At 48.3% G+C, this 23,013-nt stretch overlaps 1 protein-coding gene across 7 annotated transcripts; it reads left to right on the top strand.

Annotated features, from left to right (window-relative positions):
• The first annotated feature begins 453 nt into the window (after window positions 1-453).
• LDHB (lactate dehydrogenase B) lies at window positions 454-23,013 on the top strand. 7 transcript variants are annotated; one of them, XM_081927283.1, is made up of 11 exons: window positions 454-519; window positions 2,836-2,909; window positions 7,364-7,442; window positions 8,167-8,259; window positions 11,837-11,968; window positions 14,330-14,447; window positions 16,322-16,495; window positions 17,422-17,595; window positions 20,157-20,274; window positions 21,333-21,456; window positions 22,608-23,013. In XM_081927283.1, the coding sequence occupies exons 5-11, from the start codon at window positions 11,843-11,845 to the stop codon at window positions 22,773-22,775; spliced, it is 1,002 nt and encodes a 333-aa protein (XP_081783409.1). In that variant the 5' UTR covers window positions 454-519; window positions 2,836-2,909; window positions 7,364-7,442; window positions 8,167-8,259; window positions 11,837-11,842; the 3' UTR covers window positions 22,776-23,013. The 7 variants fall into 7 exon arrangements, with proteins under 7 accessions (XP_081783409.1, XP_081783407.1, XP_081783410.1 ...); XM_081927281.1 differs by having other exon boundaries at window positions 458-519; window positions 7,243-7,442; XM_081927284.1 differs by lacking the exon at window positions 7,364-7,442 and having other exon boundaries at window positions 459-519.

A 23,013-nucleotide genomic window follows, 5' to 3' on the forward strand; every position in this document is an offset into this window, starting at 1 on the left:
ATTAAAATACTAAAAATATTATTAGTAGTAGTCATCTTAAAACAAGATTCTGAATTAGAAAGACTATATTGCTAAGGCCACTTCTAGTGATTCTTATACTTTGCCTAGGATTATTCATAAGAAGCATTCAGCTTGACTTGTTTTCTCCTAATATAGAGCTATATCCAAGTGAAACCTGGCTAGCAGAATGGGTTGATAGCAGTGTAGCACTGCTAGGAATCCCACAAGTGGGGTCACCAAGCTTTGCACGCCCCCAGATTTCCCATGGGTGACGCAGAGCATGGGTTTGGATTTTGCTCAGAATCTGGTTCATCACCTTGTTTGTCACCAGCAAGGAATTTCCCCCCTTACAGCCAGATTGCTTAATGACTCAGCACTGCCTTCCCCGGTAATTCTTGCTTGAGTCATCTGCATGCACCTTGCTTCAAGGCACCCTACTGATTCTTGCTCTCTGCTTGCAGCACACACCAGGGCTGGACTGACCACCATGCCAAGGAGACTGCAGAGCACATAAGTGGTGTAAGTAAAACAAAAGGTCAAAAGCTCTTGCAGGTCCTGTTGGCCTTGAAGTTATCTCCACCTACCCAGCTGTCATAAGCATGCAGAATATATATTTCCAGTTGAATGTGGTATTGTATTCTCAGTTGTTTTCTGGGTTTTCCTCCCCATTGTACCTGTGTTTTATTTTTTCTAGTTCTATAAGCATTTTTATCTGTTACACATCACTTTTGCTATCTTTTCTGTGTGTTCATAGTAATAAAAATTTAAAAATATACAAAGTGCAATAAAGGAAAGGACATCTGGGCATGTGCAGAGTGCTTCTGCCGCAGCACTGAACATCTGCCAGATGTCACCTACACACCTGGAAGCGAGGCACAGAGAAAATTATAGGGGTCTCCCAAATTCGGGAATCTTAACTTTTTCAGAACCAAGCTCTGCCTACTCAACCTCTCATGACAGCATTCTTAAGAACAGTATAAAAAAGGATTAAAAACAAAGCAAAACCCACCCAAAATGGTTGAAAGCCTTTGGAGATACTCCCAAATCGATTGCCTACGTAGATGTGCCATACCTGCTCCAAGTTTTGCTGCTTTGAGCAAAGACTCCAAACTGGCACATGAACTAGTTTTGCAGTGCGAAATTTGTGCCCGCTGGGGTTCCTACAGTGGTGTTTATTCTCTCGAAGAATTCCCTGCATCCTGATGGGTGGTGCCAGGATTCTAATTTGAAGGACATTTGGGATAAGTAACAATGCGGCTCCTCTGGGTATTTTTCCCTGTACTGTATATTTATTCCCTGTACTGTAGATTGCCAAGGAGCTGGGCAGCTGGGTGGGGTCAGCCAGGCTTGGGGGAGAAACTTGCACAAGTTGTCCCTCTGCATATCGTCTCAGTTTTCTTACTGCATGAAATATTGGCATATAAGAATGGGGGGGGGGGAGAGAGAGACTGCAACAGAAGATGTGCAGAATACCAGTTTGGTGGCACAGGATTCAGTGGAAGAGCTCCCACACACATTAAAAGTCCCAACTCCAGTCTCAAACAAGCAACTTTCATAGGTGCAACCTATGTTTTGATGTCAAGACACCTTTTGATTTCAGTCTGTTGCATAGATGTTAAAAAGCCCAACTTTCCCAAAAAAGGCCCTAGATCTGGAAGGTTAAAGAGGGGCATGCGGAAGCATGCAGGTACAGCAGGGACTGGTAACTTTTTCCAGCTGGTTGGTTGGATCCTGGGTTCCTTTGCCCCCCCCCACCTGTCAGTCACCTGGCATCACCTTGGCTTCAGGTAGCCCGTTTTCCTTTACAGCATGCCTTGAGTTCCAGCCAAGCTGCTCCGCTTGAAGACAACTTGGAAACTTCAACTGGTGCAAAATGCAGCAGCCAGATTAGCGGCTAGCATTTAATTTAGAACTCGTATAACCCGTTTGTTCCTGGACTTAATTCAAGGTGCTCACACTGAATAAATAAGCCCGTTGCAGCACAAACGGAACTCTTGTGGCATCTTAAAGATTGGTTGCCACGAAAGTTCCTGTATCCTTCAAAGCTACAGTAAAAAGCTGCTATTTTAAACTGCCACAAGACTTTCCCTAGTTCCTACCTCGAGAGGGACTAGCTGCATTGTTAGTCTGTTTCTGCAAAAGCGACGTGAAGCGGGAGTCCTGTAGCATCTCTGAAGCCCGCAGCCCTGTTATGGCGCACCACCTGGGAACTGTAGATCTGGCATTTCTGCGCCCTTAGGAAACTACATTTCCCATGATACCCCACTGCTAAAGCAGTACCGTACAATATTGCTGCAACTATATGGCGCAGGCGAGTTGATGAGACGCAGCCTGCGAAAACCGACGCCATAAATTAAGGCGTCTTAAGGCACACACGAGATGTTTGTCTGCAACAGCCGCAGGCGGAGATCTAGCAGGCCGCTTCTGGCTTTGCCGGTGAGAAAAGGCCGGAATAAATAAAAATGAGCCAGAACAACAAAGCTGCATTGTATGATGGGGGTGGGGTGTGCTGATGGCGTGAGCAGAGGCCCGATGACCTCCCCGTCCTCCTGGGTGCAAGCACCCACGTGGTGGTTTCTCTCCTCTCTTTTTTGGGGAGCAAGGCGCAGGTGGAAGAAAGGCAGGAATTTGGAGGAAGGAGGACCGAGGCTGCGCGCACCAGCTTCACCCTTGGCGCGCCGTCCTTGAAGAGGATTGCGCGAGCCGAGGGGGCGGGCGGGGCTCTGGTTTCCAATCACAAAAGCGTAACCCGAGGAAAGCGACGCGGAGCGGCTCCGGATCCGCCTCCTTCCCCTTGCCCGGCTGACATTGTCTTCTTTCCCCTCCTCCATCCAGGCTGTGCCTCAGCTGCGCTCCGCGTCTTCTTGCTGCTGCTAAGCCGGTCCTAGGCGCACAAACAAACCCCGGAGGTGGGTATCACATAGCAAACGCACCGATCCTCTGGTTTTCTTTTTTTTGGGGGGAAGGGGTGGCCCTCCATCTTCCCCCCACCCCCAAAAAGCCTTTGGCAATGGAAGATGGACTCAAGCGCTTCAAATGGGTGGGGAGGGATCGGTTAGGGGAGATCTCTCCTGCGCATCGTGGCCTGGCGCTCGCGTGTGCGTGTATGCATGTGAGAAAGGGGGGTTGGAGGTAGATCTCTTGCCCTCAGGGGTCTTGAGCCATCTCCCCCTTGCCCTCAGGGGTCTTGAGCCATCTTTTTCTCCCGCTTTGCATCGTGTGTCCCCCCTCCCGTATTTCTAAAGGTCAATGCGGTTGCAGAAATATATATAGCCCTTTCTCCCCCAAAACGCACCAAGGACTTACAAAAAGCAAAAATGATTGATGCAAAGTAAAAAGCGAGAAGTTTTTTTCCCTTTCCGTTGGAAAGAGGCTCCGGGTGGACGATCCTGCCCTGCCTTTTCTTTCCGCCCAGAGGAGCGATGGCCTAGTGGTTAGAGGCGCAATCTACCCACCTCCCGCTCCGCCTTTTCCTTTGGATTCCCCGAGACAGGCTTGTTGCATTTTAAAGGTTTGCGAATTGCATTTTTAATTCTTCCTGGTAGAGGATTTCGGGCCGGCCTTGGCTCAGCGGAGGAGGAGGGAGGGAGGGAGGCCGGGCCACAGAGGCAACCATCGCGGAAGACGCGGGGCAGGAAAAGAAAACTTGTTGCGCATCGCGGCGCCTTCCCACCCCCCCCCCCGTTCCTCGTGCCTTCGCATGTGCTCTGCCAAAGAGCGGGAGGGGAAAGGAAGCAGTTAAATTTTTATTTTTTGCAACAGCAAAAATCTCCCCGGGTGCTTGAAATGGCCCTGCCAACTTGGGGTGGGATGCGCGCGTTGAAAACGGGGAGCATCCGCTGGGGGAGGCTGCTCATCCCTTTTTGCAAGAGGGAAGAACCCTCCCAAAAAATGAAGGAGCGCAAAGGCATCACGTGCCTAGGCGGGGGGGCAGCGAAATGCGCACACCCCCTGCCTTTTCTTAGCAGAATCGGGTGAGGCAGGCGTGGAAAACGCTTCCTGCTGAAAGCCCAGGCCGGGCCGGGCCGCATCCTGCCCGACTTGCCCAGGCCAAGATCGGGATCCTGCGCGCGCTGGAGCGCAAGAGCCTCGCGCGATGCAGCTTGCGAGGCGCGCGTGTGCTGTGAGAACGGGTGGCCACGTGAATTTGGAACGAAGCGGCGTGTTGTGGCTGCCATAGGTCATGAGTGCCCCGTCAGAGCCCAACTGCACTGTCCTTCTGTCCATGATCCTGCTAGCTTTGCAGCATGAATGGAAGTTTATCCTCTACTGGGGGTGGAGAATGAGGGGGGTATATACGGTATATATGACCCCTGCACATTTGTGGTATGGTCCAGAGTTCTATAACTCAGAGCAAGGGATGTCAATGTGGTGCCATCCAGGTTGTTGTTGTTATTTTATCTTTATTTATTTATACCCTATCCCCCATAGGGACTCCAGGCAGCTTACAGATAAAAAAAAGGCAGCTAAAAAACACAGTCTAGAATGTGGCTAGAATTAAAACTATGTAATCTATTTAAAACATACAGATAATTTCAGAAAAAAACAGCATGGCGCAATGCCGTTCGTTAAGATCAGTCTGTTCCCAAAAGCCGGTTGGAATAAAACGTTTTCAACTCCCTGCAGGAGGGAGCCGGCAAGATTTTTACTCTGCTGGCTGGGGATGTTGGGAGATGGAGTAGAAATGCACAAAAACAGGGGAGGGCATAGAGAGGTGGGAAATGGTGCAGGAATAATAATTATTGCTATCGAGCATAAAACTTAGGAATGAGGAAGGTACGAGATCTTCCAAAAGCGGCCCGACCAGAAGAAGATAAGGAATGAGGCATCCCTTTGAGGCCTAGTTATTTTCACCTGGCTGAGGGAGAACCTAGGCAGTGGCTACTAGCAACAATGGCTGCTCTCTCCTTCCCAGTTGGTGGCAGTACTGCTTATGAATACCTTACAGAAACATGTGTGCATCATCCTGTTCTCCTCATTCCTCCTGTGTCGGCCGCTGGCTGCCTTACCTTGAGTCCTGCCATTGGCCCGTCTCGTTCAGAGCTGCCTATACCAGCCCGTCTCAGCCTTGGGCCTTTGGATGTTCTTGGACTACAAATCCCATCATTCCTAGCTAGCAGGACCCCAGTGGTCAGGGATGATGGGAGTTGTAGTCCAATTCCTGCACGGCCGGGGGTTGAACTAGATGACCCTCAGGGTCCCTACAATTCTATGACGTCTTGTGACCCAAGGTTGAGAAACCTTGGACTTCAACTGGTTGGTCTTGGACCAACAGATGGGACCTCCATCTCTGGGTTAAGGGGAATACTGTTTCTGCAAAGGCTGAAGACTACCAGCCTATGCCAAGGGCAGACAGGGGGGGGGCGCGTAATTCAGTTTCCGAGCACAATTCAAAGTGTTGGTGCTGACCTTTAAAGCCCTAAACAGCCTCGGTCCAGTATATCTGAAGGAGCGTCTCCACCCCTATCATTCTGCCCGGACGCTGAGGTCCGGTACCGAGGGCCTTCTGGCGGTTCCCTCACTGCGAGAAGTGAGGCTACAGGGAACCAGGCAGAGGGCCTTCTCGGTAGTGGTACCCGCCCTGTGGAACGCCCTCCCACCAGATGTCAAGGAGATAAACAACTATCTGACTTTTAGAAGACACCTGAAGGCAGCCCTGTTTAGGGAAACTTTTAATGTTTAATAGGTTATTGTATTTTAAGATTCTGTTGGAAGCCGCCCAGAGTGGCTGGGGAAACCCAGCCAGATGGGCAGGGTATAAAAAATAAATTATTATTTACAGCCTATGGGGTACATTCCTTCATAGGCTATCTTCAGAGGGCTGCTTGCCAGTGGTGGAGAGGGCCAAAAATTGGGTGGATCAACAAAGGCCACCGTTTGTACAGCAGGCCACATCCCACCCATGCAAAAATTAGACCAGGCTTCCACATCCTCGGCCCTCCAGATTTTTTGAGACTACAGTTCCCATCATCCCTGACCACTGGTCCTGCTAGCTAGGGATTATGGCAGTTGTAGATCAAAAACATTGGAGGGCCGAGATTGAGGAAGCCTGAATTAGACGGTTCTACACAAGCACAGATCTCCACCAAGCCAAGAGGGATAGCTCTCTGCTATGGATGCTATAGTTGAGATTCCTGCATTGCAGGGGGTTGGACTAGATGTCCCTCAGGACCCCCTCCAACCCCACGATTCTGTCACAGTTCAGGGACACATCCCAGTCAGACAGAAACATTCGAGGAGGGTGCATAGCTTGGCTGCTGAGAGGGGTGGCCTGTGGGAGAAGGGGGGGGGGGTCCTGAGAGCCAGGCAGAGATGCTTAAAGGGCCACATTTAAGAATAATTTGGCCCCTAGGCTGAGGCTCCCCCACCATTGCTCTCCACTGGCTGGCAGTGGTTCTCCAGGGTTTGGACAAGGGTCTTAACCTGGAGATACCAGGAATCAAAACTATGACTTGGAATGCAAAATATGTGCTCTACTATTGACTTCCACCCCCTGGCCATAGTTTCCAGGACCCCACCCTTTCCCACCCCCCTGAGAGCTACTGAAAACTGCATCCTATGCAACATGGAGATCAGAAATCGGCCTAGCTAGTTCAGCTGGTCAGAGCGTGGTGTGATAATGCCAAGGTTGCAGGTTCGATCCCTGTTTGAGACAGCAATAATAATAATAATAAATTTATTATTTTTACCCCACCCATCTGGCTGGGTTGCCACAGCCACTCTGGGCGGCTTCCAAAGCACATAAAAAAAAATAATCAAAAAATTAATAGTAACATTCAGATCCTATATAAAAAGCCACAATAGCTTTAAAATAAACAACTTATATCAAATAAAGCAATCCTCAACAATCCATTAGGATCCAATACTAAACGGTAAAATTAAACATCAAATAATAATCCAGCAGTTCACACTTATCAGTTACAATAAAGAATTACTAATCTATAATCAATAAAATAACAGCAGATCACAATGCACAAATGCCACAAAAGATACAAAACCATGCAAAAGGGTCAAGTTGAGCAACAAGGACACACAACTTATAAAATTATTTTTTAAAAAAAGAATGGAAGTCAGCATATTTCGGGGGGGCAGGTTGGACTAGATGACCCAGAGGGTCTCTTCCAACTATTGCTTGGGTTCACGGGGGGGCCTCCCCCTTCCTGCCGCATGTGCTGGAAGCGTGCAGGAGATATACGCAGCCTTTGACTTCTCCCCCCGTTCCTGTTTTGTCTGTTATTGTAGACTGTAAGCCTTTCTGAGCAGGGACCTTGTCAGCTCCTTATGTTGCCAGCATGTCTTTGGTGCCTTAGAGCCAGTGGCAGTTCAGTATGAGTGACTTCACTTGCTTTCTTTACGTGTTCAGCACGTATAGCAACGGCAGCGGCAGTGATAGCGACAGCGACGGCAACAGTTGGCCTCCGTATCGGAGCCCACAAGAGAAGGTAAGCAGGAGGGCAGAGTAGCTTTGTAGCCGCCGTATTTCTCGCTCCATAAGACGCACCTAGTTTTTAGAGAAGGAAAACAAGAAAAAAATATATATATTCTGAATGAAACAGTGGATGTATGATTTTTGTGGTTCATGCTGTGGCCACAGACATGATATGTGATTTGACGGTGAGTTAGGGGTAGCCCAGTGCAAAAATCCTGAGGATCCATGTGGATCCGTGGTTTCTAACCACGTTTTTGCCCCATGAAACAGTGGAGGCGTGATTTTTTGGGTGCAGGCTGTAGCCATGGACCATACTATGTGTTCTGATGGTGAGTTTGGGGTGACCTAGTTCAAAAATCCTGAGGATCCATGTGGATCCGTGCTTTGTAACCACGTTTTTGTGCCATTGCGGCCCCACGGAACAGTGGATGCGTGATTTTTTGGGTGCAGGCTGTAGCCATGGACATGCTATGTGATCTGATGGTGAATTTGGGGCGACCCAATGCAAAAATCCTGAGGATCCATGGGCTTTTACCTCCCCCCTCCCAAGCAGCCTCCTTTATCTCTAGAGTCCCTTATCTCCCTCCCTGATCACTTGCCGATCAGCTGCTCAGCGGCTTTGTTTCAACACCCCCCTTCTCTCATATCACAATCTGCTTTTTGCCCCATGGCAATTCAGCTCCAGGGACCACACATTCACTCCAGAAGACGCACAGACATTTCCCCTTACTTTTTAGGAGGAAAAGATCAGGGCCACAGGAGAGGAAGCTCCTCCTACTAGAGGCGGGACTCAGCAGTCTGCCCGCCCTCTGCCAGATCGCAGCGGAATAGTAAGTTTGTTTGTTTGCAGACTAGTAACTTTCGGGGGCTGATTTGCAATGCTGATGCAACTTTTAAAAAAGCAATCTTTACTGAACAGCATATGTCTATTTAGTTATTTAGTTTAATTTATTTATATGCTGCTTCATATTTCAACAAATATATACCCCAAGGACCGCCTCTCTCCATATGAACTAGCCAAGATTCTGTGATCAACCTCTGAGGCCCTTTCTTGTGTGCCGTCTTCACAAGAGGTCCGGACGCCTTTTCTGTGGTGGCTCCCTGTTTGTGGAACGCTCTCCCCAGGGAGGCTTCGCCTGGTGACTTCCTTACATATTTATAGGCGCCAGGCGAAACTGTTCCTCTTCAACTAGGCCATTGGCCTTTAACTACCGTATTTTTCGCTCTATAAGACACACCCGACCATAAGACACACCTAGTTTTTTGGAGGAGGAAAACAAGAAAAAAATATTCTGAATCCCAGAAGCCAGAACACTGCGCAACGATCCCTCTTGATGTTCTGGCTTCTGGGATAGCTGCGCAGCCTGCATTCGCTCCATAAGACGCACACACATTTCCCCTTACTTTTTAGGAGGGAAAAAGTGAATCTTATAGAGCGAAAAATATGGTATTTATTCCTGTATTGCAGGGGGTTGGACCAGATGGCCCTTGGGGTCCCTTCCAACTCTACAATTCTATCAGTGGCCTTTTAGAAGTCGGTGGGAAGGTTTTGATTTATTCCCCCCTCCCAATGTATTTATATGGGCTTTGTGTGTTTGTTTTTGCTTGGCTGGTTATAAGTCACTTTGGGTTGCCTTGGGCAAGATAAAGCGACTAGCAATTAAATATGACAGAATATGAATGAATGAATGAATGAATGAATGAATGAATGAATGAATTTTATTATTTCGGTCACAGACCAGTTCCAGCCCACATACAATCTCAAGGAAGTCATAAAACACGATAGGGATACATTTGAATTTGCAATTAGGTATAACAAGGACAATACAGATATAGCAACAGTTAAAAAATATATAAATTAAAACCTAGTCACTAACATATAACCTAAAATTATCATTTAAAACCTTTATGATAGCACAGCTTGTTCCCTCAGTTTTATGGCAATCGCACAGAATTTGGCTACCCTTAACGTGATCTCAGGATCCTTGTCCTCGACCAGGGATTTTAGACGCTGAAGTTCAGATTCATTTGGAGATTTTTGCATAGCAGGGGTAATAAATCCCGAGCATATATCCCCGTAGAAACGGCAGCATAACAAGGCATACCTTACGACAGAATTTATGCAACCAAACCTCTGAAATCCAATAAAAGTGGTGGAAGAGAATGGAAAACAAAAAAATGAGCTGGTTAAGTCTGGATACAATGGGCTAAGGACTTGGGCCATTTTATCGATAAGGCAGCGTGGGAAAAGCTGTGGAAAGTAGATTCGAAAATTATGGCGTGTTATACATTAAAGGAAAACTACTGTATTCTTCGCTCTATAAAACGCACCAGACCATAAGATGCACCTAGTTTTTGGAGGAGGAAAACAAGAAAAAAAATATTCTGAATCTCAGAAGCCAGAACAGCAAGAGGGATCACTGTGCAGTGAAAGCAGCAATCCCTCTTGCTGTTCTGGCTTCTCTGATAGTTGCGCAGCCTGCATTCGCTCCATAAGACGCACACACATTTCCCCTTACTTTTTAGGAGGGAAAAAGTGAGTCTTATAGAGCAAAAAATGTGGTACATGGAAATGATATATGGGTGATACCTAACTCTGAGTAAATTAGCCAAGATGTATAAGACCAGGTTTCCTCAACCTCGGCCCTCCAGGTGTTTTTGGCCTACAACTCCCATGATCCCTAGCTAGCAGGACCAGTGGTCAGGGATGATGGGAATTGTAGTCTCAAAACATCTGGAGCGATGAGGTTGAAGAAGCCTGTATAAGACTGTCAAATAAATTCTGGAAGTGGCAGCAGGCAGAAAGGACCTTTTTAAAAAAATATGCAGCGGACTTGTAAAAAAGCAACTGGCTTTTGGGAAATGATACATAATGAATTTTAAAAGATGTTTAAAATCGTTATTCCCCAAGAAAGCCTGAAGCATTCTTAATAGGAAAAATAGGATGAGAAGTCCCCCCAAAAGATGGTCAAATTGTTTGTGTGTGTGACCACAGCAGCCAGAGTTCTGTACGTGCAGAAATGGGAAGAAAGCGAGGTTCAAAGAAAAGAGGACCGGATTTTGAAGAACTATGTGGAGGTGGAGAGATTGACGGTGAAAATAGGAGACCAAAACGAAGAAAGGTGTATGGAAGAATGGAAATTCCTTTCGGACTATTCAAAACAGTATTCTAGCCAAATGAAATCGTGAGCAGGTCTTGAGGTACAGTGGTGCCTTGGAAGCTGAACAGAATCTGTTCTGGAAGTCCGTTTGACTTCCAAAATGTCCAGGAACCAAGGCGCGGCTTCCGATTGGCTGCAGGAAGTTCCTGCAGCCAATCGGAAGGCATGGAAGTAACGTCGGATGTTCAGGTTCCAAAGAACGTTTGGAAACCAGAACAATTTCTTCTGGTTTTTGATCGTTTGGGTGCCAAAACGTTCGACTCCCAAGGCGTTTGAAAACCAAGGTACAACTGTGTAAGTGAGGGAAGGATAGTCAGGATGAAATAAATGAATAAATGTATAAGTACCGTGTATAAGGCAGCAGGAAATTGTCGGTGGAGAAACATGACTGTAAGGATGGGAAGCTGAATTGCTAAGGAAAGGGTATAAATTGGATTGTGTGGTGTGCTAGCCTCCCTTACTAGTAACTTATCGGAGAAGTTTTAAAACATTCCTGCTTATACAGGCATTCAATGGGTGAAGGTTTCTGTCCAAGGCAACCCTGAAATTATTAGTTTGAGAGCAGGTGGTTGCTTTCAGGAGTTGTAAACTTTTTTTTTATAGAAGTTTTAATTGTGTTGATATGTTTACTACCCTGGGCTCCTTTTGAGGAAGGTGTGAGTTTTAAATCAAACTAATAGTTATGTAACTAAGCCTTTGCATCTTGTAACACCTTTTAAGCACCTCTGTACTGCTGCAAATTAATGGCAATGCCTCGAAGAAGTATTTGCTGGGCCAGATAATAATAATAATAATAATAATCCTGTGTGGCTGGGCTAGGACTAGAGAGTCGCTGCTCTAAATCCCTGCTTAGCCATGGGGCAGCCATCATCTCTCAGGGATCGAGGGAAGAAGACCTGTGCATAACACTGACCTTGAAGGGAAGACAGAACTGAAATGAAATGGGGAGGTACTTAAATGAAAAGGAACAGCTGAGACTCCACAATTTGTGGCGTTATGCAACCGCACGTTGAGAAACTGCTGGCAGGTGTTGCAGATTTGTAGGGCAAACGTAAACGGGTAGAAATGAATTAGTCTGGAGGCCACGTGCTGTGTTTTGTCAGTCTCAAGCTAATCCTGTTTATTTCTCAGCTGCATATTGATAGGAACTGGAGTCTTCTTTTGAAAGCGCTTGAGAACCTTGCTTTGGTTGTTTTGAAGGTGGAAATTGACCTCTGTTCTATCTGGTTTCTCCTTTTTTTTGCAGCAAAAAATGGCTTCGCTCAAGGACAAACTGATCACACCCGTGACGCAGCCGGCCACCAAGCCAAACAACAAAGTCACCGTGGTAGGAGTCGGTCAAGTTGGGATGGCTTGTGCCATCAGCGTCCTGGAAAAGGTCAGTGTGTGTGTGTCTGTGTGTGTCTGTGTTTGGGTGGCATAAATGGCCAGACCTAAGTGCAATTAGGGACACGGGTGACGCTGTGAGTTAAACCACAGAGCCTAGGACTTGCCGATCAGAAGGTCGGCGGTTTGAATCCCCATGACGGGGTGAGCTCCCGTTCCTCGGTCCCTGCTCCTGCCAACCTAGCAGTTCGAAAGCACGTCAAAGTGCAAGTAGATAAATAGGTACTGCTCTGGAGGGAAGGTAAACGGGGTTTCCGTGCGCTGCTCTGGTTCTCCAGAAGCAGCTTAGTCATACTGGCCACATGACCCGGAAGCTGTTCACCGGCTCCCTTGGCCAATAAAGCGAGATGAGCGCCGCAACCCTAGAGTCACGACTGGACCAAATGGTCAGGGGTCCTTTTAACTTTTTAAGTGCAATTATGACTCCCCCCACAATAAAATAAAATAAATGGTTAATAGGTTCTTCCATGCAAGAAGTGATACCCAGGGGCAGAGGGATGGTGGAAGCTGTCATCCAGCAACATCTAGAGGAGCAAGATGCAGGTTCTCCGGTTAGGAATGCAGGCAGCTGCTTTGTGCAGAGTCAGACCATGGGTTCATCTAGTTCATTTGCACTGTCTGGCAGCGACCTTCCAGGATCTCAGATGAGGACCATTCCCAGTCCTACCTGGAGTATCTTGGGACCATGCAAAACAGATGCTCCATCATCTTCCCTTTAAGTCAACTTCATTGTAAGAGACAAACGCAGGGGTCAGCAAACTTTTTCAGCAGGGGGCCGGTCCACTGTCCCTCAGACCTTGTGGGGAGCCGGACTTTATTTTGAAAAAAAATATATGAACGAATTCCTATGCCCCACAAATAACCCAGAGATGCATTTTAAATAAAAGCACACATTCTACTCATGTAAAAACATGCTGATTCCAGGACTATCCGTGGGCCAGATTTAGAAGGCGATTGGGCTGGATCCGGCCCCTGGGCCTTAGTTTGCCTACCCATGGAGTATTGGTTAGTCAAAGAGGGCTGACATGGTGACATCTAGGCGTTGGCAGGCTCCCGGCTCCCACCAGCGCCAGCAAGCATGACCAATGGTTAGTGAAGATTAGAGCGGGGAGTCCAGAACCATCTGGTTACTCTGTTACCCTGTTGCAGCAAAAGGGGAATGTGATGGATGGGCTTCTTTAGCGATATTACAGACAGTGTGAGGAACATACGGGTTCCTCCTGTTGCAGCTCGACTACAACTCCCATCGTCCTTGGTGGCTGGGCTCTGATGGGAGTTCTGGAGCCCCATCCTTGGCTTTATAAGCTCCAAGGGCTAGAATCCACATGATTCGATTCCAGGACTTGGGATAGCTCAGTTGGTAGAGCACGAGAGTCTCGGGGTCGTGAGTTAAATCCCCAAGTTGGGCAAAAGATTCCTGCATTATTGCAGTGGGTTGCAGTATATGACCCTTGTGGTCCCAATTCTATGACTCTATGAATATATATAGAGATGCATGAAGTCTATTCTCTTGGTGCTATTTTTTTTTTGTAATTAACATTCAGTTGGACAACTCAGTGGGCTACCAAATTTGCACAAATTTGACCAGGCTGAGAAGAGGCTCTGTTCTGTACGGCTCCTTCCCTGATGATCATATCTGCACGGAGTCCCTTTTCACGTTAGCTGACCAAGGTGTCAAGGGCAGCAGTCATGGGCATCTGCGGTAGGAGAGCAAACCTGGATTTAACTTAGCCTAAAGCAAATCAAGCCAGGACTGGTACCACTTTTACATTACATTACATTACAGTCATACAGACAGATTACAGATGCTTCAGGTTGTGTTTTTTCAGGTTATGGACCACCGAAACCCCGAAGTACTAGAATGGGTTACTTCTGGGTTTCGGCGCATGCGCAGAAACACTAAATCACACTTTGTGCATGCGCAGAAGCGCCAAATTGCAACCCACGCATGCGCAGACGCGGGTTGCGAACGCACATCATGGATCACGTTCGCAACCTGAGCGTCCACTGTATAAATATTTCTCCTCTCTGCTATAACGCAAGAAGGCTTGGGTGCTGTTTGGACGCAGGGTGGACTTCCTCTAGACCTGTGATTAGAAATATTGGAAGCGCACAAACACTGTCCCTTGCATGAGATAAATAATTATATGAGCTTGCATAGATATCTGAAGGCAGCCCAAGGGAAGTATCAGGACACTTTTAATGTGTGATGTTCCACTGTGATGTTGTGTTTCTGTATATTATGTTGGGAGCCTCCCAGAGCAGCTGGGGCAACCAGTCAAATGGGTGGGGTACATCATCATCATCATTCATATACTTAACACCTGTGGTTTCTCCCCACCTTCGCTGCCAGGGTCTCTGCGATGAGCTTGCATTGGTTGATGTCCTGGAAGACAAACTGAAGGGAGAAATGATGGATCTTCAGCATGGAAGCTTATTTCTTAAGACACATAAGATCATAGCGGGCAAGGGTAGGTCTTATATTATATCTTACCGCCACGTGAGCCCGGTGGGGGAGAGCCAGACTTCTGTCCTTGCTCAACAGGTCACATTGGGAAACAGATGTTTGAAATCCGCTTTCCCTGAGCTACTGAAGAGTGGAAGGCCACAACTTGCCTGGTAGCCATAGGTGATCAGAAATTCCACGTAGGCGAGCGAGGAGGAACAGACCACAGTTTCCTTCATGGAAGGCAGGGTTGTTGTTTTTAACTACCTCCTAAGAGGCTAGGAAGTTGTGTTTCTATGCCAGTTTCAGAGGAGGGGGCTGGCTCCCCGTCCCTCGAGACCAGCAATGCAGAACTTCTGTGAACTTCTTTGTAAGCTGATACAGGGACTATGAATCTCAACATACAGGCGACCTTTGTCTATAGCCAGGACATGCAGTTATGCAGTCCATTATAACATTCATTATTCTTGTGGGTGGAAGGGAGGGCCTCAGACCTTTCAACGCCTGTTTGCCTGCTCCTTTTATATCCTGGGCAAGCTCCTGCACAGAGTCCAGGCTGAGGTATGTGAGTCTCCCTGCTGTCTTCTGTATCCTGTCAGCAACCTGGTGAAGTAGCTTGAGAGATAGCAAAGGGGCCTGTTTTTGCACAGGCTTTCCCCGGTGCACAAGACTGGACTGTTTTTAGTTTTCATTTGCTCGAAAACCCTGCTTTTATATGCTTTTATACCACTGCTTGCCTGGTTTTCAATACAAACGACTGAGGCCATAAAGATCTTGAAGACCGCTTCTTTCCTTATGGTCGCTCCTGGGTGTTAAGATCAGGAGATGGAGCCGCCTTTGTAGTTCCAACTCCCTCAGAAGTTTGTGGGGGATGATAGATTGTGAAAGGGCTTTCTTTGTGGCATCCGCAGGGATGTGGAATTCCCACCCCCATAGAGGTGCGCCCGGCACCTTCATATGTAGAAGACACACCTGTTTACTCTGCCCTTTGGCACTCAAGATGTGTGTTTTCAGGGCTCCACGTATTCCTGTAACTGCAGCATATTCAAACTTTTTAAATTTAATGATAACCCACCTTGGGACCTACTGGCAAAGGGCCGATAATAAATGTTATGATAACAATTGTTTATTATTTTTATTTTGTACGCACTTCGATTTATTTTTTTAGCATTTATGTGTAAAGTGGTTTATAAATGCTTGTAAATAAATAGTGTTTGTTGTGGGGGAGGAAGGGAAAGGAGAATGTTAGCCGCTTTGAGACTCCTTCGGGTAGCGATAAAGCGGGATATCAAATCCAAACTCTTAAGGGACACGGGTGGCGCTGTGGGTTAAACCACAGAGCCTAGGACTTGCCGATCAGAAGGTTGGCAGTTTGAATCCCCGCGATGGGGTGAGCTCCCGTTGCTCAGTCCCAGCTCCTGCCAACCTAGCAGCTCAAAAGCACATCAAAGTGCAAGTAGAAAAATAGGTACTGCTCTGGCGGGACGGTAAACAGCGTTTCCGTGCGCTGCTCTGGTTTGCCAGAAGCGGCTTAGTCCTGCTGACCACATGACCCGGAAGCTGTACGCTGGCTCCCTCAGCCAGTAAAGCGAGATGAGCGCCGCAACCCCGGAGTCGGCCACGACTGGACCTAATGGTTAGGGGTCCCTTTACCTTTAAAGAAATAGTGGCTTGTCCCAAAGTGTCGTAATGAACTTCAGGGCTGAGTGGGAATTTGAACCTGCCTTCCCCCTGGTTCCCATTTGACACCCAGCTGTTGGGCCTCCAGATGTTGTTGAACTCCATCTCCCATCAGTTCGTCAGTTGGGGATGATGGGAGCTCTCATCTGACAACTTCTGGAAGGCCGCAGAACATTGCCCTGGCTCCTGATAACTTCTCGGTTACATTTTTGCCTGCAGATTACGCGGTCACCGCTAATTCCAAGGTTGTCGTGGTGACCGCCGGAGTCCGCCAGCAGGAAGGGGAGTCTCGCCTCGACTTGGTCCAGAGGAACGTGAATGTCTTCAAGTTCATTATCCCACAGGTTGTGAAACATAGTCCGGACTGCATCATCCTGGTGGTTTCGAACCCAGGTAAATTGGGCTAGCAGTTAGAGCAGCCCCCGTAGCTAGATCATGGCCTTTTCTATGTCTGAAATGTTTCTTGCACTCACTGCCAGTCTAGTTCCAGAGCCTGGTTGCAATCCAGAGAAAACCAGATGCACAAGGCAGCCACTTCAGTAAACAAGAAATAAATTTGGATCCTGGCATCTTTGCTTAAGCCAGCCTTCCCTCACCTCGTGCTCTGCTGGCTTTTTGTGTTACAACTCCCCATCAATTTGCGGCAAGCGTGGAAGGGGCAAGGTTGTGGTGGAAGGCTTGCTTTAAATTCTTTGTGTTGATTATCGACAGGAGTGGCGCTGTGGTCTAAACCACTGAGCCCCTTGGGCTAGCCAATCAGAAGGTTGGTGGTTTGAATCCCCGTGACGGGGTGAGCTCCCTTTGCTCTGTTCCAGCTCCTGCCAACCTAGCAGTTCGAAAGCACACCAGTGCAAGTAGATAAATAGGTATTGCTGTGGCAGGAAGGTGAATGGCATTTCCGTGCACTCTGGTTTCCGTCACGGTGTTCCGTTGTGCCAGAAGCGATTTAGTCATGCTGGCCACATGACCTGGAAAGCTGTCTGTGGACAAATGCCAGCTCCCTCGGCCTGAAAGCGAGATGAGTACTGCACCCCATAGTCGCCTTTGACTGGACTTAACCACCCAGGGGTCCTTTACCTTTTTATGAGAGTGTGGCACTGGCTCATTCCTGGGACATTCCGCATCTTGAGCATCAGTGAAGGCAATGAGAGTCCCCTAAACACTCTTGGCACCCTTAGCAAACTACAGCTCCCAGGATTCTTTGTGGGAAGCCGTATCTGTTTAAAGTGGTATCATAGCGCTTTAAACATGCAGTGCAGATGGGGCAGTTGACTCTTGAGTGCACCAGCCCCTCATCCTCTCTCTCCTCCTTTCCCCAGTGGATATCCTCACCTACGTGACGTGGAAACTGAGCGGCCTGCCTAAGCACCGCGTCATCGGCAGCGGTTGCAACCTCGATTCGGCTCGCTTCCGTTTCCTGATGGCCGAAAAGCTGGGCGTCCATCCCACCAGCTGTCACGGTTGGATCCTGGGAGAACACGGCGATTCCAGCGGTGAGCGGCGTTGTCCGAAACCTGCGGCGATCCCGTAGGGCAGCGTTCTGCAACCTTGGGTCCCCAAGTGCGGGGGACTACAACTCCCATCACCCACAACCCGTTTGGCCCAATGATCAGGGATAATGGGAGTTGTAGTCCAACAGCAACATCCGGCAACCCAAGAAAAGAAGAACACTGCTGGGTTGGGGGACATTTGAAGCTGCTGTATACGGAGTCTTTCTAGGCTAGCTCTGTACTCCCAGCTGCTTTTGGGGGGGGGGAGAAATGGTCCATCTTTGTGACTTGTTCCAACCTTTCTCAACCTGTGGGTCCCCAGATGTTTTGGGACTACAACTCCCATCGCTCCTAGCTAGCAAGGCCAGAGCTCAGGTATGATGGGAGTTGTAGTCCAACAACATCTGGGGACCCGCAGGTTGAGAACCACTGTGTTACACAGTTCACAGAGGGTTGGAAACTAGAGCTTCAGGCTATATTGAAGTCGAGGCTCTATCCCTTCCTGGTTCTGAGCCAGGCCCTGATCCAAGCAAGCGATTTCACAAGCTCGCCCCCTCCTCCGAGGTACAGTCATGTGTGGCTAATTGGCACTCCTGAAAGCTTTCTCCTGACTGCTCTTGGAGGTGATGGGGACAAAAGGTGAGATCCAGCCAGGAAATCATTAAACAAGTGTGGAGTCCTCCAGCCTTGTGGATACCATATCTTGAGACCTCATGGTCACTGGTCTTGTGAGGGTCTTCCAGAAGAGGGTCCTGCTTCCCCTGCCGCAAGGAGACCTCAAAGGTCCAGGCAGGGCTGAAATCCTTTAACAAGAAGTGCCAGAGATTTAAAGTGTGTCCCCCCTTAATTTTTTATTTCATGCAGAAAGGCCATAGCTCAGTGTTTGAGTAGGTCCCAGTTTCATTCCTTAGCATCTCCTGTTAAAACGTTGCCAGGTGATGCGAAGGACTCTTCCCTGGAGAGCTGTTGCAAATCACAGGAGACGATAGCTGAGCTTACAAATCATACTTTCCTGTGCTTATTTATGGAGCAGATCTGCACATCTCTCCTTTCCTGCCCAAAGCAGTTAACATGGAGCAAGGAAAGCAAACAACCCCATTGTTGAAAATAGTTCAAACACGGCCGTGAGAGATGAAATCAACTATAGCGTTCTACTCAGGAGCGGAGATCCCTTTCTAAGGAAGTTTTTTTCCTAGTTGGACTTCTTGAGTTCCCGGTCCCTTCTGTGTTGTACAGACACACATGCGTGCCTTTGGACAGTAGCCAGAACGAATAAAGTATTGTTTATTTGAATGGTACAGAACATAGGAAGATGGCATTGAAGTCAGAGCGTTGACCCTAGCTCAGCATTGCCTCACTGCATGGCTGTGGCTCTACAGGATTACAAACAGGGCATTCCCAGTCCTACCTGGGATCTTCTGGATGCAAAGCAGAGGCTCTGCCTCTGAGCTATAAGCCCCAGTATATGTGAACATAGGAAGGGAGCTGCCTTATAGTGAGCCAGACCATTGGTCTGTCTAGCCCAGCTCCCCAGGGGCTTCAGACGGGACATACCCAGCCCAATAGGATATAGAACCGTAGAATTGTAGGGTTGGAAGGGACCCCGAGGGTCATCTAGTCCAACCTCCTGCGATACAGGAATCTCATCCATGGCAGATGGCCACCTAATCTCTGCTTGAAAACCTCCAAGGAAGGAGAGTCCACCATCTCTCAAGGGAGACCGTTCCACTGTCAAAACAGGTCTTGCTGTCCCAAAGTTCTTCCTGACGTTTAGCCAGGATCTCCTTTCTCGTAACCTGCATCTGTTGGTTTGGGTGTCCTACCCTCTGGAGCAGAAGAAAACTAGCTTGCTCCCTCTCCCATGCGACAGCCCTTGAGATATTTGAAGATGGCTATCATATCTCTCAGTGTCTTCCTTTCCAGTCTAAACATAACCCAGCATGCCAGGGATTTATCCTGGAACCTCCAGAACCAATAACAACAACAACAACAACAACAACAACAACAACAACAACAACAACAACAACAACAACAATAATAATTCATTATTTATACCCTGACCATCTGGCTGGGTTTCCCCAGCCATTCTGGGCGGCTTCCAACAAAATATTAAAATACAATAGTCTGTTAAACATTAAAAGCTTCCCTAAACAGGGAACCTGGGACGCGGGTGGTGCTGTGGGTTAAACCACTGAGCCTAGGACTTGCCAATCAGAAGGTTGGTGGTTCAAATCCCCACGATGGGGTGAGCTCCCGTTGCTTGGTCCCAGCTCCTGCCAACCTAGCAGTTCGAAAGCACATCAAAGTGCAAGTAGATAAATCGGTACCGCTCTGGCGGGAAGGTAAACGGAGTTTTCGTGCGCTGCTCTGGTTCGCCAGAAGTGGCTTAGTCATGCTGGCCACATGACCCGGAAACTACGCCGGCTCCCTCGGCCAGTAAAGTGAGATGAGCGCCGCAACCCCAGAGTCGGTCACGACTGGACCTAATGGTCAGGGGTCCCTTTACCTTTAAACAGGGAACCTACCCTATCATAACCTGGGCTCTTTTCTTCTTGTCGTTGCAGTGGCTGTCTGGAGTGGGGTTAACGTCGCAGGTGTTTCTCTCCAGCAGCTAAACCCTGACATGGGGACTGACCAAGATCCAGAGGGCTGGAAGCAAGTTCACAAGGAGGTGGTTGACAGGTAATGGTGCATTGGGGATGACCGAGGTTGGCAGACACAAAATCAGTCTTTATGAGGGTTGCTTTCTTGAATGTGTGTATGAGGGATCTGGAGAAACAGTCTCAGCAAAATTGATACCTCCAAAATCCATGGTCAGTACATTTATCACCAAAACTGTGAGTGTTTTTTGAGTTCTCTGGAGTACATAATCAGGCAAAATTGTTAATTCAGAGTGATACCTCCTGGTTCCCCAAGGCATGGAGAGAAGCAGTACGGATTGTCTGGAATGACTGTTTAGTTGTTGCTTTGCAATGAGTTTTTAAAAGAGGGGTGGTCAGGATAGAGACTCTGTAGATGTTGGTGGTGCCCAAGACTGTCACCTGCCAGCTCCAGGCCTGATGCGAATTGGGTTCTGAGCCTGGTTGGAATGGGGCCACATGTTTTTAGTGGTGATTTGGTTGTTCATATTTCAGACATGCGCCATTCAAAATTTTGTGCCTACTAACTGATTTAAACCTGAAGTTTCATGCACATACATACCCCACACCTTCAATTACAGCAGAGGTGGATCTGTATCTGGGCAGCGGGCTGAATCTTTTATCTCCGCCACCCTCTTCCTAGGGAGAGGAGTTGCCCAGCTGCCAGTCACCTGACGTCCTAACGACGTCCTCAAAATGTGCAGGCAGAGACGCTGTGCTTTGCAAGCCCCGTCAACCAGCTAATTGTCAGGGCTTGCAAAGCACTTTTCAGGTGGAAGCCTCCTTACAGCCCTACCTCCTCTTTACCTGCCCTTCACAGGTGAGGAGCGGGTGGCTGTGGCTTGGCGAAAACAGCCTTGCAGGCCAGACGGAGAGAACTGACAAGCCTAATTTGTTTCACAGGACAGAAGTTCCCACCCCTGTACTAGAGCGTCTCCTCCTTTAGCGAGACTTTTCCTGGTGCTAGTTTCCCCCAGAATTAGAAATGCCATCATTTCTCTTTCTTCTTTCTTGCCATGACCATGTTTCGCTGTTCCCTTTCTATCTTTCCCAACCACTTTGCGTGGTCTAACTGGGCTTTCTGCGATGTGTTTTTGGTAGTGCCTATGAAGTGATCAAGCTGAAAGGCTACACCAACTGGGCCATTGGCTTGAGTGTTGCTGACCTACTGGAGACCATCTTCGGGAACCTTTGCCGAGTTCATCCAGTGTCCACCATGGTAAAGGTAAGGAACGTTCATAGCTTGGTTATGTTTCTGCCCTTTGCTATATTTCGTCCCTGCTTCCAGATGGGAAATAGAGAAATGGGGATGAAAAGTTCCCCCTCCGCCTTTTCATTTCCTGGGTGCTCAGTGCAGTAGATTTGGAGAATGCAATACTGTGTTTTCAGAACAGTGTAGGTCGTAACAGCTGCGTCACTTGCAGGGCAAGCAAGGTTAAGTTCACCAGGGGCAAGGATTGGGTTTACTCAGTAGATGGGAGTGGTGGTCCTGAATGCACCCCTTTGCCCTCTTCCATATTACTTCTGTATCAGTTTGTTGGAGGGAAGTGCCGTGGACTGGTTAGATGCAGAGGAACGGTGGGGACAACCAGCTGGGGAAACCCCAAAGGAAGACGGCTCTGAGCACAGGGAGTGGTCAGAGGGAGAAAAGGGAGAAGGCTGGGAAGAGGTGGTGTCGGAAGCTGAAAAGGTAACAGGGCTTAGTGAGGTGGGAGAGTCTGTGGCAGAGAGAAGTCCAGAATCGGAGGCAGAAGCTGAAGCAGTAGGATGGCCAGGAGACAGAGATGAGTCAGGTTGGTGAAGAGTCATGGGTGTATTCCCTCCTGCTGCGACTAGCTGCCCTCACTCCTGTTCTCCCAGAAGCAGTAGAGGGCTGAAATGAGTGGAACTGTGGCAGGCTGCACACAGGCTCAGGCTCTGATTGCTTGGAGAAAGCCCTGGAGAGGAGAGGACTTAGACTGCCATGGGGAGGTGGGGACTTTCAGTCTCATCAACTGATTCATGGGACCAGACCTACCAGGGTTGAGCTGTTGTGCTCATTAGGGCTGACACTCCACCAAGTCCATGGCGATTGTTCTTTTGCTAATAAACTCCCATCTTTGAATGGTGCAATTTACTGCCGGCTCGCTCTTTGACGGGATGTCGCTAGTGCATGGATATTGGAAAGGGTTTGCGACAATCAATCGGTATATAAATGTGAAACAAGCAAATGGAAGAAAGGTCTCTTAGCTTAGGGTCACAATTGCCATATCAGCCCAAGCTGATGAAAGCCGCTTCCGGCCATGGAACCCACCTGAGCCTTCCCACTCAGGGCCAAGAGTACGTGTTAAGAGGGATCTCCTAGTTTCCAACTTTTCTCTTAAATCCTCCTTGCAGGGCATGTATGGCATTGAAAACGAAGTGTTCCTGAGCCTGCCGTGTGTACTGGGGTCTGTCGGCTTGACCAGCGTGATCAACCAGAAGCTGAAGGACGACGAGGTGGCCCAGCTCCAGAAGAGTGCCACCACGTTGTGGAACGTCCAGAAGGACATCAAGGACCTGTAGGCTTAGGAAGGCCACCTTCCCACCAGTAGCAGCAGCAGCAGCAGCAAGAATGATAACCAACGTTCAAAGTTGGACCCCGCAATTTTGCGCGAGCCTCTCTAGCGTATCTCCGTAGCTGAGCTTCCAGTAATCGACCCCAAAACCGTACAAGTTTTCACCCACCACGGTTAAGATGTGTGCTTGGTGTAACGCAGACCTTTTCAAACTAAATAAAACCAGCTCTTTTGTGTGTGCTCTA

The sequence above is a fragment of the Podarcis melisellensis genome (assembly GCF_964234715.1).
Source record: "Podarcis melisellensis genome assembly, chromosome: 10".
Classification (NCBI taxonomy): domain Eukaryota; kingdom Metazoa; phylum Chordata; class Lepidosauria; order Squamata; family Lacertidae; genus Podarcis; species Podarcis melisellensis.